Source organism: Galeopterus variegatus, unplaced genomic scaffold (assembly GCF_000696425.1).
Source record: "Galeopterus variegatus unplaced genomic scaffold, G_variegatus-3.0.2 Scaffold8497, whole genome shotgun sequence".
Taxonomy (NCBI): Eukaryota; Metazoa; Chordata; class Mammalia; order Dermoptera; family Cynocephalidae; genus Galeopterus; species Galeopterus variegatus.
In genome coordinates this window covers 33884-47822 of record NW_007734608.1, presented here as the reverse complement: position 1 = coordinate 47822, position 13939 = coordinate 33884, and the positions used below count along the sequence as shown (strand labels likewise).

The window sequence follows — 13939 nt, the reverse complement described above, 5'->3', positions numbered from 1 at the left end:
GGGAGCCGGTCTGTATATGGGATCCGAACCCTCGGACGGGAGCGCCGCCGCGCTTCCCAAGCGGCGCACTATCCAGTGCGCCACCGGGCCGGCCCCCAAGCTATCCAGTTTTAACAACTATCTATTGCTGCATAAAAACTTCCCCCGGATTTAATTGTTTAAAACAACCGGTCTTGCCTGAGTCACCTGTGTGGCTTTGGTCATGTGGCTGACTAGAACAAGATGGCCTCACCTCATGCCTGGCTGGTCCTCCTTGACCACATTGTCTTTCATACTCAAGGAAGCTTCCTTACGTGGCAGGTAATGTTTTAAGAGAATGAGTGGAAAAGCTGCAAGGTTTCTTGAGGCCTAGGCTCAGATGTTGCAAAACCTCTTTCACCACATTCTGCTAGTTAGAGCAGGGCACAGCGCTGCCCAGATTCAAGGGCAGGGAAACAAACTCCTCTTTCTGGAGGGAGTGGCAGAATCGCATTGCCCAGGAGCACACGTAGAGAGAGAGTTGTTGTGGTCTTTGTGCACAGTCTTCCACTTCAGTCTAGCACCTGGGCTAGCTGTTCCCTTTCTTTGCTTCCATCTGTCCTGTCTGTGCCCTGGAGGCTGAACTCTACTGACCAGATTCCCACACATCTTTGCTCCGGGACTTCTGGTCGGCTGTTGCCAATGGGAGGTTGACAAGACCCTGTGTTCCAGCTCCCTAGCTCCCACCTGGCCCTGGTAACACAGTTCTCCTCTTTCCTTCATAATGTAACTGAAGACATCAGGTATTATTTCCTGTAGGTCCCCATGTGTCTATTAAATGTACCTGTGTTTTACAATCATCCTTACCACCTTTTCTCCAATTTCAAAGAAAGTTCAACATAATCCATTTACCTGTCCCTATGTCCCTCTCTTCCTGCCTCCTCTGGGCTGATGCATCATGATTCATTCTTCCCACACACGTATCTTCATTTTGTCCTCTCTTGAGTCCTTACCCTTAGCTTATAACCATGCTTAAGCTTCTCATATATTCTCCTCTAGTTACTTCCCACTCCTTTTGGTTTTCTCTTTTGCTTCCAGATTTTTCAAGAGAGTTGCCCACATTTGCTGTCTCTGGTCACTTATTTCCTAGAGCCCTCCTAACCATAACTAGCCCTCTGCCTTTTTGAGGTCATTGCCAGTCCAGCTGACTAGATCTCTCTACCTGTTTTGACAGCACTGATCTCTCATTCCTTCTGGAAACACTCCACTACTACTTTACTGTCTGGACACTGCCTGGTCCGGTTCTTCCTCCTGCTCTGAGCAGTCCTTATCTAGATCATCATCACACATGCCTCTTTCTAAGTGCAACTCCTCTATCTTCCTCTAACTAGCCTTGGAATTTAATGTTGTATTCCTAGAGATCCAGTAATTTTTTCTGCTTGCAATTTCTTTGCCGAGGGTCAGGGGCAACCTTTTGTACATACAGGGAGTTAATTTTGGTGCTACCATTTTAATGTAATATTTGGGAGAAAAAAAACAATGATCCAACTGCATGAAATCATCAGCATGGTCAAGGTCCCCACGAACAGGCAGTATTCGTTTCATCACTATTTGCTCTTTTGCCTGGCAGCTGGCAAACTATAATTGTACGCACTCTGATTTCAGGAAAATTGAGATGGAAAAAGTCTTGCATCTTAGAAATAGAGGAAATGTAGTATATAATGTAATCCACACGAGGCTCCCCAAGATTCGCTCTCCATCTGCCTCCCCAACCCCGTTTCTTGCTACTGTGCGATTTGTGCTTACTGTGCTAGTAGTGTGCCACGTCATTTGAATTTCCTCCTCACCTGCCACGCCTTTTTGTGCGTCTGTATTTTCACCTGCTGTTCTTTCTTTCTGCTGGAATTCTGTTCCACACCTGACTGACATGGACTCATCTTTTGAGGCCATAGTCACACATGGCTGCCACCAGAAAGCTTTTGCTGCCCATCTCCTCCAAGGTTTGCTGCCTCTTCTCCAGGATGCCTTACTCCCGGTGTCTCTTCTGTCAGAGCACTTAATACATTGTGAATTTATTGCTCATTCACTCGTCTGTCTCCCTTCATTGTTTTGTTAGCTCCTCTATTACTAGTGTTTAGTCCAGAGCTCAGCACTGATTGATTCACAGTAAATATTTGATGGGGATATTCCTAACACCTTAGAGCTGATGAAATACTATAATACAAATAAAGGCTGTAATTGTTGTTTCTTTTCTAAGTGAGCTGTTAGCTTCATGACACCAAAACTATATTCTTCACCTTTTTAAAAAAAAAAGTCCCTCTTACTTTAAAAAATTAACACGTGTTTCTAATGAGTAGGCATAACAAATTGATGAAATGTTTAGTTTTCTTCTTTTAACACATTTTATGAAAATAACCTAAGATAATTAAGCAGAAACTTGTGGAGATTTTAGTCATTTTATTCACTTTCCGAAAAGCAACCAACTTCTGCTGACACTAGATATATTAATCTTAGATTTTGAGAAGCTTGCTGAATTTCTAATGTCTAAATAATTTGACCATAGTTATGTTTGGGAACTCAGCAGTAGACAGCCACAGTTGAATATGGACTACTAATTCCCTTTCGCTTCTTAATAGAATTTGAACAAATTCCTGTCAAGAAATCCTGTTACTGTACATGGTTCAAATAATCAGTTTGTAAGATAGCTCATTGAGAAAATGTGAAATAAAAAACAAAGTCTTCCATTCTTGTCCCATAATGTGATTTCAGTGAGTGTTTGTTCTCGCATGATGAGCAAATGATTGTCATCCCCAAAAGTCTTAAGGGATATGGATGTCATCTTAATAAAGAAATTAAAAGGTACATCTTTTCATGAGAAACCATGTAAGTTCGTGACCTGTCGCAGAAAATAGTTCTCTAATTGGTTTTGTGTGGTGGTGCAGCAGAATCATTTTCCCCAGATATCACCCCAGTAAAGGACCACTGTACATCATTGTCAACAGCTAGTGAAATCTCCCTAATAAGAGGGGGAGAACATAAATGTGGTTATCCTCATAAAATAAAAAGTTGGCTCATATTCCACTCTCGCAGCTAATATTTTCAGCTTCAGATAAAAAAAATTCTATTAAAAAAACAGCTTAACACAGAGATTAAAATCTCATGGTTATGGAAAATGTCTTTAAAATTCAAATTTGTTTCATGTTTGCTTACTGGGCATTTCTATTCCAAGCAGCCAAATAGTTGTCCTGAATTCCCATGGCTATGTCTCTACATAGCACCAAATATGTGAAATGAAAACATCAACATTTAATTTATAATAATACAGATGCCAAACTTCTTGCATATAAGACATCAGGGTGTTTGACTGACTTTTTTTTTTCAGTATATTTACCGATATGCTTCAAATCATGTAGCTTTACCTATCTGAAGAAGTAATTTTAAAGGAAGTGAAAAGGCTGTTGAGTTAGTAAAGGATTATGTGAAGGTTATACAGGAATGCTAGGGTTGATACCATAAGGCCCAATCCTAAAACGTCAGCAGAATAAACTAATTGACAAGGCAGACATCAAAAATTTTGACCCCATTTCAAATTTAATGCTCAAAAGAATGATTTTATCTTACGTTTTTGCAGATGTGGACCCCTTTTCAACATTTATATTTTAGGCAAATGTAAATTCTGAAATTCTTTATATCAGTATTTTATATCAACTACTGATAGTATTCTCTTCTCTTTTAAAAACATGTCAAAGGATACTGTTTCTACCTTGTGACCTTTGTGTACTAGGAAACATGCCTGTTGACACTTGGCATTTATTTACATAAAATCACACTGGAGCAAAAGTTAATTTTGATCCAAGACTACATGGCCTTCAGAATAACTTTTCAGAAGATTTCCTTTGTTAGGAAATTTAAATTCATTTTACGAATGTATATGTGTATTCCTAACTGTCTGATTAAAGATCACAAAGAAACTCTGGTTTTGCATCTCACATTAGCAGATGGTAGACAGATGGTTTAAATTAATATTAATTTTGGAAAACTTAGCTTAAATTGTTTATACTGAAGATTAAAAGTTGGAAAGCCAGCTAACATCTCCAGGGTTATTAGTACTTCCAAACCCACTTGAAAAGTAAAATCTAGAAAATCAAAACGTCTAGTTCTGAAGCAATCCACATATCACTCAAAAAGATAGTAGGAAAACACAATGCCTTGATGTTGAAGAAGATTAAAATAAGAACGAGAAAAAGAAAATACAGATCCTAGAGTGAAAAGAGCCTTGAAAAGAGTGAGAATTTCATCTGCAAACAAATTGCCTTAAACTAATTGGAACTGACTTTTGAAAAGAACCTATATACAATCAACAGCTTGTTTTGTAAAAAAAAAAAAAAAAAAAAACATTAGCAATTGGCTGCTAATCTAAACCAGTTTTTTTCAATTCAACCTTTATTCCTTTTATTTGAAATTAACCTCATAGTTTCTTCCTATATTCTCACTCTCAAGGGTGTTGGTGGGGCCAGACAGAGAAGGAGAGAGAGAGAGAGAATGTGTATATTTGTAATGAATTGCAGACAAAACAAAACTCTAACATGCACACAGCTTCTACTTAAGCAGGCCCAATAACAGGTAGCTCATGCTGTCATGTGTGAATATATTTTTGTCTTTCTGCTTAGATTTAGATGAATGTAGAAAATTGGTATGAAAAATTTTTAAATATTTTCTAAAGATTGTTTGTTTTACAAACTAAATCTTTTATATACTCTGAATTTTGGGGAATAATTTAAAATAACCCTAAAGATAATTAGCAAAATCTTTTCATTTAGTGGAAGGAGAAAAGTATGAATCACCACCTGTGAAAATACACAGCTTTGCCTAAAATTATATCTTTTGCAAAATAAGCAAATTGACTTTTTTTCCAATTATTTGTCAGGCAGATGCTGGCAATTTTATTTAATTAAACTGCTATGGTAAAGCAGGTGTCATAAAATATGCCCAAATCCAGTTGAGTCCTTTTTTCTCTCCCCAGAGCAAAAAAAACCAAAAACCAAACAAACAAACAAAAAATCCAGTTTACATTGTAGAAGACAGCTTTGGGATTTGACCAGAGTACGTAGCCACTTCAAGCTTTACTCCCATTTCTAGATTGACTCGACTTATTAAATGGAATGAATAAAATTCAGATCATATGATTCATTTTTAGAAAAATAAATAATAATATGTTCACAAGTATACTTTAAAAAGTTCATGGGAAAATGGAATTAAAGAAAATGCCAATCTTTCCATGAACTTTTTGAAGTATACTTGTATATTTACATATATTAAAAACTTCAATTAAGTTTTTAAATTGTCAAACAAAAACACATTTTTCTCATTTATAGGATTAAGTTGAAAATTATTCTAAAACTTTATCCTAAATGTCTTGTACCAAATTGAATTTAATTTTTTTGGTGCCTTTTGAATTACCACAAATAAGGGAGTTGTCCATCTAAGAAAGCTACACATGCGTGTGTACACACACACGCACACACATGCTCACACAGTAATAATGAAGTGAAGATAATAAGTAATTAGATATTAAAGTTTTTAGGATCATCTAAACTTTATGTGTGTTCATGGACAGGAAAGCCTTATTAAATGCAATTATTGAATACTATCTGCATAATATTTCTAATTAAAAGGAATCTTAAAATAGCACCCTAGTGGGAAGAAACCAGCACTGTGTGAAAAAGAGAACAGTGCATGGGATGAAACTTACTGTCCAGGCTCTGCCACTAAAACTGGTGGCATGATCTTGGCCCCATACCTCTCTTGATTTTCTTTAGTTTTCTCAACTGATACATGCAGGGGTTGAGCTAGGAACTCCCTCAGGTCCCTGACAGTTTTGAGACAAAGTCCATAGTATGACTGTGTTCCTGAAGGTGACTCCTATGAGAATCGCTTGGGACCTTGTCAAAAATATAGACTTGGAGACCACACCTCCAAGCCTTATAAAATCAGAATCTGGTGGGAATTTATATTTTTAACAATCACTCCAAGTTTTTCAATCAGATAAGGTTGGGAAACACTGGTACATGAAAAAGATAAATGTCACCTCCTCAAGGAACCCTTGCTGATAACTCTAGGCAGACTGCTGTAAATTTCACTTCCCGCTTACCTTACATGTGTCCAAAATTCTGCTACATCACTATCCATAATGGTACAATGTTTTGTTTTTTACACCTTTATATCTCAAGAGGAAAAGAATCCAACCAAGTGTTCCGATCTCCATAAATGTTGAATGAATGTGTGGATGAATGGATGAGTGGATGGGTTCTAGTTTGGAATCCTGTGTAAGTCACAGGTGAGTATGCGACCATAGACATGTTACTACATCTCCCTGAGCCATTATTGTCTTATCTATAAAAATGAAAATGCTGGCATTTGTGACTTTTTCCTATTTTGAATTAGACATTTATTTGTGAGTACTTGCTTCATAGCACATCAGTTATTTGAGTTAAAATTATTATATCAGACCAAAGCTGATACCAAGTATGCAAAAGCTCTTTATGAAGGATAAGTAATAAGCAATGGAGTGACAGTCTACCAATTTGCTTTATTGTTAGGTTGTTTTATTGGGGATAAAATATGAAAAGTGTTTAAGTCAAAGGATTCTGAGAATATTTAAAGGATGTTTAAAATGTTTGGGTACTTCAGTTAAAATGACAATTGGAAAGTAAACTATCTTTTTAAAGGTCATTAAGAACTCCAGGATATCTAACTTCAAACTTCTAGAATTTTTCCTTCCACCTTCCATTTTTAAAGAAAACATATAGCGGGGGCCGGCCCGGTGGCGCACTGCGATAGTGCGCCACTTGGGGAGGGCGGCGGCGCTCCCGCCGAGGGTTCGGATCCCACGTACACACCGGTTCCCGCTCACTGGCTGAGCGAGGCGCGGGAGCAGCGCCGAGGGTTGCGATCCTGTTGCCGGTCCCGGTCCAGTGCGGGGGCGACACTGAGGGTTGCGATCCGTTGCCGGACGTGGAAAAAAGACGAAAAAGGATAAAGAAGAGTACCAGTTTTTAGGTAGATACGGAGTGAGAAAAAAGAAAAGAAAACATATAGCGGACCTTTGAATGAAAGGGATTTTTATTAAACTTCATGCTTTATTAGAGTCTTTCTAATTTTGATTAAAATGTTTTCAAATTTAAGGTATTTATTTTTGTTTTGCTTCCAAACGAACTCATGTTCTTATTTATTTCTTTTAGGGAAGTACATAACATTTATCTTGGACCCTTTCCAGTACCACTTACTATTGAAAAGTCACAAACACTTAAGCTTTCGACAATTCGGTAGTAAGATAGTAGAAAAAGCATTTGGTATCAAGAGCTTAGCAAGCAATGCTGACCTGGATGATGAGCTTCACACCTGCTATCAACTTTTGCAAGGCAAATCTTTGGACATACTCTTGGAAAGCATGATGCAGAATCTAAGACAAGTGCTTGAACACAAACTATCAAAGACCACAAGTTGGGACATGGCACAAATGTTGACGTTCTGCAGCTCAATAATGTTTGAGGTCACATTTATAACCCTATATGGAAAAGTTATTGCTGATGACAGGAAAGACTATATCAGTAAGCTAAGGGATGATTTTATAAAATTGGATGACAAGTTTCCATATTTAATGTCCAACATACCCATTGAGCTTCTAGGAGATGTCAAAACTGTTCAGAAGAGGCTTATAAAATGCTTAACATCAGAGAACTTAGCTAAGTTACAAGGATGGTCAGAAATTGTTCAAATGAGGCAAAACATTTTGGAGAAATATCTTGTGCGTGAGGACTTTGAAATAGGAGGTAAGAGACTTCTGAATGATTACTTCCCTAAAATAAAATAATTTACCATAGATCTTTGAAATAAAAAGACAAAATGGTGACCTTGAAAATTTTTATGCTCTTTTTAATTGGCTAATGATAGAATGTTTTACTCTGAAGCAACCCTCTGTGATAATTGACTTTTTTTTTTTTTGCTGAGATTGTAAAACAAGATACTTAATAGTGATAATGAGAAAGAGTATAACTAAGCTGCATTTACTCCTCTTATCTCTTCCCCCACCTCCCTGTCCCCCACACACATTACATTTTAAACTATTCTCATTAAGCAGAAAATTAGACTTCAGAAGCCTATTGGTTCTCATTAGCATGCACTGATCCTTGGCTGGGTCTGTGTCCTAACATCTTTTAATTAGCACACTGCAAATCTAATCAGTGTAATAAACGCTATTAATCTTCCTTTTCACTTATTTTCTCCCAGCACATCATTTAGCCTTTCTCTGGGCCTCTGTGGCAAACACTATTCCAGTTATGTTCTGGGCACTGTATTATCTTCTGCGACACCCAAAAGCTATGGCAGCGGTGCGTGACGAAATTGACCATTTGCGGCAGTCAACAGGTCAAAAAAAAGGGTCTGGATTTTCCATCTACTTCACCAGAGAACAAATGGACAGCCTGGTCTACCTAGGTAATTTATTTTTATCTGTTATGAAGAAAAGAAGGTACCTCTCTGCAAACTCAGTTTATCACTCAAAGCTGTTTACCAAGAGGTGGAGGACACAGCTGCCTAATTGACATAATAACACCCATTTACATCAATTATAAATTATGTAGTTTATAGCTGTAGATACTCTCATTGCATGTAAACATTAAGGTCTAGGTAATTAACTATGCAAGGTATGCAAAAGGCTAAACCAAAGCTTTGCAATTATTTGAAAAAAAGTTTATGCCTATTAAATCATTTGATTCTGAGCATCTGTTGGTGTGCTAATGCTTTCCAAACACTGCTGCACTATCTTGACAAGAAAAGTGTTTGGAGATCGAAAAAGAAAGTATTTCAGAAAGGCAACTTGTGTGCAAAATGTATTTATGCCTTCTTAAAATGGTGTCTGTATTTTCAGGCACAGGTTAGGATGTTTAATACAGCTTGGAGTGTATGATTCTCAAAAATGTAGTAAAAATGCTTTACACTGGAAGTGCATAATTTAAACACACTCAAGAGAAGAAAGGAAGGAAGAACTACAAAGGAAAGCAGAAAGGAAGGAAGAAAGGGAGAGACAGAGGGAAAGAGGCAGGGGAAAAAACAACTATAGTCTACTCTGTGAAATGTCAGTACTTTATAAAGTATTCACTGGCTTGTGAGATTTACATGTTTACTATTTCGAATATGTTTGAGGTCAGTAGTGACTAAGTTTTTTTTCTATTTATACATAGGCCCATACATCAGTGACATGAACTTTTGATCGCAGCTAATTGCATTCTCCTTTACTGGTTTTGAAAAGGCCCTTCACTGTCATTATCTGAATGAACTCCCAAAATTAAATTCCGTATCAATGATTTAGTCTCCATTTCCCCTGTATGGACATTTCATCCTGTACTATCCTTTAGGATACAATACCTTTCGGACAAATGCAGGAATAAGTGTTTACATTTCGCCCTTCCTTTACTCTTCAACAATGTAGGCAAGTGTTTTAGCCTATGTTGCACTCAATGTTTTATCTTTTAAATATGTTCCAGGTTCTTTGATGGGAACTTGTGGGAGCAAATGCCCATCCAGTCTTGGTCAGTGTTAATCACCAGTGAGCACGGAGAAGAATGGCCCAAGTGTTTTAGAGATTGTTCGCGCTGGTCAGACTAAGACTCATCAGAGGCAATGGCAGGAAGTGTGCCTTGTACTTGCAGTCAATTAGGAAAAATGTATCACCTTGTAGTTTGCCGTCTTTAGCATACATTATCAAAAAAAAATTATATCTGCTTTAAGAAAGAGAATAATCCCAACCACATTAAAATACAAATATTCTTTTATTTTTCTTTGAAGAATTATTGGAGAACTAATACACAAAATTTGTGTATAATTCTGGATAGTTGCCTTCACTTGGATACACAGTATTTTGGGGGTAGAAGATTTACAGTTTCTATGAAGATCTAGGTTGCATTTTCCATATATTCAAGTAATTTCCATTGCATTTTGTGAATAAGATGATGTGTATTGGGAAGCAGTGCAAATAAACTTCAAGGAATATGTGTTTGTATTCTGTACACTATTATTATTCTTAAAAATTTAATTGAAATTCATTAAGTCTCTTTTTACTCCCAACTCTTTGCTATTGACCAAAAAGTTACTTTTTAAATTGGGCTATTAAAGCAGAAACATTTAAATTTATTTGGCCAGAAGAAATGGCAAATTACAGAGCTATCATTTGGGTCTATTTAAGTCCATAGCTACAGATAGATACTTTCATCCTTGGATTCCTCATAAATTTACAGCTGTCCTATCATCAAAAAATGAATAACAATGAAAAACACCCCCAAGTGAGTTTAGATCCACCTGGATAAAGGAAGTGCCTTCAGTAGCCAATAAGGTTCATCATGAGCTTGGTTACCAGCAGAGGCCAGTGTTGTTCATTATGAGAATTTAAAATGATGGAACCGGTTGTGATCTTCTAGAAAATAGTATGTATTTTTTTCTTTCACAAGATAGGTTTTATGCAGATCAGAGCAAATGTTTATATGAATCAGTTATATGATAGATAACCTCTGCATCTAGTCATAGGTCAATCACGAGTATTTCTCTACATCAGAACAACATGAACAGTATGTGCAAAGGCAAGATTTGCACAACTACATATTTACAATGTACCACATGGTTTGAGTGTATTGCTTGTTCTCACCTCCTTAAGAAAAAGTTCTATGTAAATACAGTATCTTTAAAAAAGATATCTTGAATTTTTATCCTTATAAGAAAAAAGATCACAGAGATGAAACGAATGCTGCATTTTTTATGTTAAAACAGCAAAAGGAAAGGAAATTTTCTTTTTTACAGAGATTTTGCATGTCAGCACACTTTGATTATAAAGGAGGGTTGAGAAAATCTTGAATTTTTATCCTTATAAGAAAAAAGATCACAGAGATGAAACGAATGCTGCATTTTTGATGTTAAAACAGCAAAAGGAAAGGAAATTTTCTTTTTTACAGAGATTTTGCATGTCAGCACACTTTGATTATAAAGGAGGGTTGAGAAGAAAGTTAGAATGCCATAGCCTGTTTAAGTAATTCAAAGCAATCATCTGTTGTAAGAGGTTATGATAGATTTGTGCTTTTTCCAATTCTCTTGAGAGACTCTTTAAAATCATTCTACTCTTTTATTTGAGACAAAGAAAATATTATATTTTTATGTCTTTATATATCATATTAAATAAAGATTCTGCTTATGATAACCTCACTAAAAATTTGTATCTATTAATTTTAGTAAAGGTCTCCACAATTATATTTAAATGAAAATTTAAAATAACTTAGTAAAGACAATGAAGTTCAGATAACTGTTACTTGGGGCCTAAATTTCAATAGGGAAAGTTGCTGATAGAATGGAAGTTTAAAAACTCTTGAGAGAAAAGTAAGATCTTTTGAGTTTTCCCAGAAAGAAAAAGCTGGGGTGGAAGCTGGATTTAGAACATTTCAAATATAGGGAAAAGAAAGGAATAAAAGATGAATCAGAGAAACAAAGTTAAGAAAAAAGATAATACAAGGAAAGGAAGCTCTCAAAGTTGAAATTTTGCTAAATAGATAGCAAAAAATCTTGATGAATGCTTCTTCTTATGATTTACCTGGATAATGTGTATGAGTAACTTAACATAATAATACCTATCAATAAATGCTACCTATTGTTATCGTGAAAATGATATTTAACCTCTACAACATTCCTATGAAGTTTATATTGTTTTCTCCATTTTCAATTATTTGCGAGCCAAGCCGGCATCATATCCAAGTTTACCTTATCCCACAGAAGTGCTCTTTCTATGCAAACATGCTCCACTAAGACCATAAGGCAAAGTGGTTTATAACTCCTGAATGGCTCAGGTGTATCGCAGGCACTAAATTTTGTTCAATTACACTTCCAGAAATTGAGCAAACTTACATAGTCCACTTGAGGGATATTGGAATAAAAGGAGGCACCATAAAACTACAGCTAGGCAAAAACTATAATACTTTTTAAAAAAGAGATCATATATGGTAATAATTTTAGAATTATGAACATTCGGTGATTTCCCATCAAAATTCTATAAAGATTTTAAGCCTATTTGCGAGCAATTTCTGAGGGAAGAAACCTAGAGAGGAATGATCAGTTGGGAAAAGTAAAGGTCCTTTAATAATAATGAGCATTAGACATAGTTTATGTGCAATATATTAATGATTTCAATATTTCAAAGCAATTTTATAGACTTATATTGTTTTATGTGATCTTTACCAGGATACTCTGGGGGACTGTGGCAGATATTATTTTGTCATTATTTGTACAGATGAGAAAACTCTCAGGCCATTAAATAACTTGCCTGAGGTCATGGAGGTGGTAAAGAAGAGAGGCAGGAATTCAACTTGGGGTTTTCTGACCACACTAATGCTTTTCCCCTCAGACCTGTCTGATGGGAGAGCCTTTGAAATCCTTTTTCATTGTCCCAGCTAAGAAGGGAGAGGAATTCTTTATATCTCTGTTCCACAAAGCCTGTCAAGATATGCACATGGGAAGATCAGGAAATGTGGGCCAAATGATGATACGGTTAACAGAATTTTTAACTTCAGGATCAGATGTTATGAAGGATAATATTAATCATTATTAATTGACTATGTGCCAGGCACTGTGTTATGTGCTTTATGTGTATTAGCTTATCTAATTCTTGGATATTATTATTTTCCTTAAATTATTGGGTAACAAGATTTAAAAATATTAGTTAACCATCCCAACCTATAACTAGACAGTAGAAGAACCAGAAATCGATGCCAGATGTGTCTAACTCCAGTGCCTACCCATAACTACTGTCACCTCAGGCAAAAATGCTGTAGAAATGGACCAGGGACCTTGACCACTGTTTTTTAACAACAGACTATGCATCACTGATTCTGAAATGCAGTTGCATTTGAGGGTGAGGACAAGAATAGAGCTTCGCATTAGAATCTTGTGGGTATTTTTCACAATAAAAATAAACGTTTCATTTTAGAATAGTTTTAGATTTACATAAAAGTTAAAAGAGAGTTAAAAGAGAATTCCTATACACCCCTCACACAGTTTCCCTTATTAACATTAGTGTGTCACATTTATCACAATTATTTTCAAAAAGCTCATTCAATATTATAAAATAATTGTGTATTTGAAAAATTAAAAGTGTACATAATTCAGACAATAGTGAAATTTAACAAAATGGTTTCCTCTGATGGGGACATACAGGAGGTATAAATTCTACTGCATGTTAGGAACTTCTAACTGGAGGAGAGGGAAGAGGCATCTTCTACAAAGAGATGCATCTGAAACTCAGAGAACTAAGTAATGAGAGTTTTACATGTAGTATAAGGAAACATTGGTGAAAAAGTGAAAAAATATTCATTTGGATTTAAACCAAGTTTTCAGTTTAGCACAAAGCTAAGGGGGGTAGATAATATAACAAATGATGGAAATAGAAGCTGAAAGGACTGAAAGGGAACATTAATGAGGATGCAGATGATTGTACTTGGGTCTAAACATCAACTGCATGAGAACAGCATGGGGAAACGTGTGGCTTCGCAGCAAAGAGTTGAAGGCAGTGGTTCTCAGCCTTGAGTGTTCATTGGCATCATAGGGGAGCTTTGGGATGCCATCTTCCCTTTTTCCACCAGCAGCAGTGGCTCAGTGCTCTGGGCAAAGTAGGACCTTAATAAGCGTTTATTCAACATATGAATGTTGAATTTACTTTTCTATATCTTTTTAATCCAAAGACTGTGGCTATAATGCAGAGTGAAGATAGGCATTTGTACCAACTCAGATTTATTTTTATCTTTACTTCAACTATGCAAGTATTAAGCCAAAGATCAGCGATTTGCCTCAAATTATACGATTAACAATCACAATTTCTTATTTACCTTCTCGTCTTTCTTGAAGGCAGTTTTGTAGAAACACACACACACACACACACATCTTGAGCCCT

The 13939-nt window shown here is 36.2% G+C and overlaps 1 protein-coding gene across 1 annotated transcript in view; it reads left to right on the top strand.

Annotated features, from left to right (window-relative positions):
• Window positions 1–13939, top strand: part of LOC103608506 (25-hydroxycholesterol 7-alpha-hydroxylase) — a 48540-nt gene that overhangs the window by 16882 nt on the left and 17719 nt on the right. The window contains exons 4-5 of the mRNA XM_008592936.1: window positions 7200–7790; window positions 8248–8454. Coding sequence (XP_008591158.1) covers window positions 7200–7790; window positions 8248–8454 — 798 coding nt within the window. The remainder of the gene's footprint in view (window positions 1–7199; window positions 7791–8247; window positions 8455–13939) is intronic.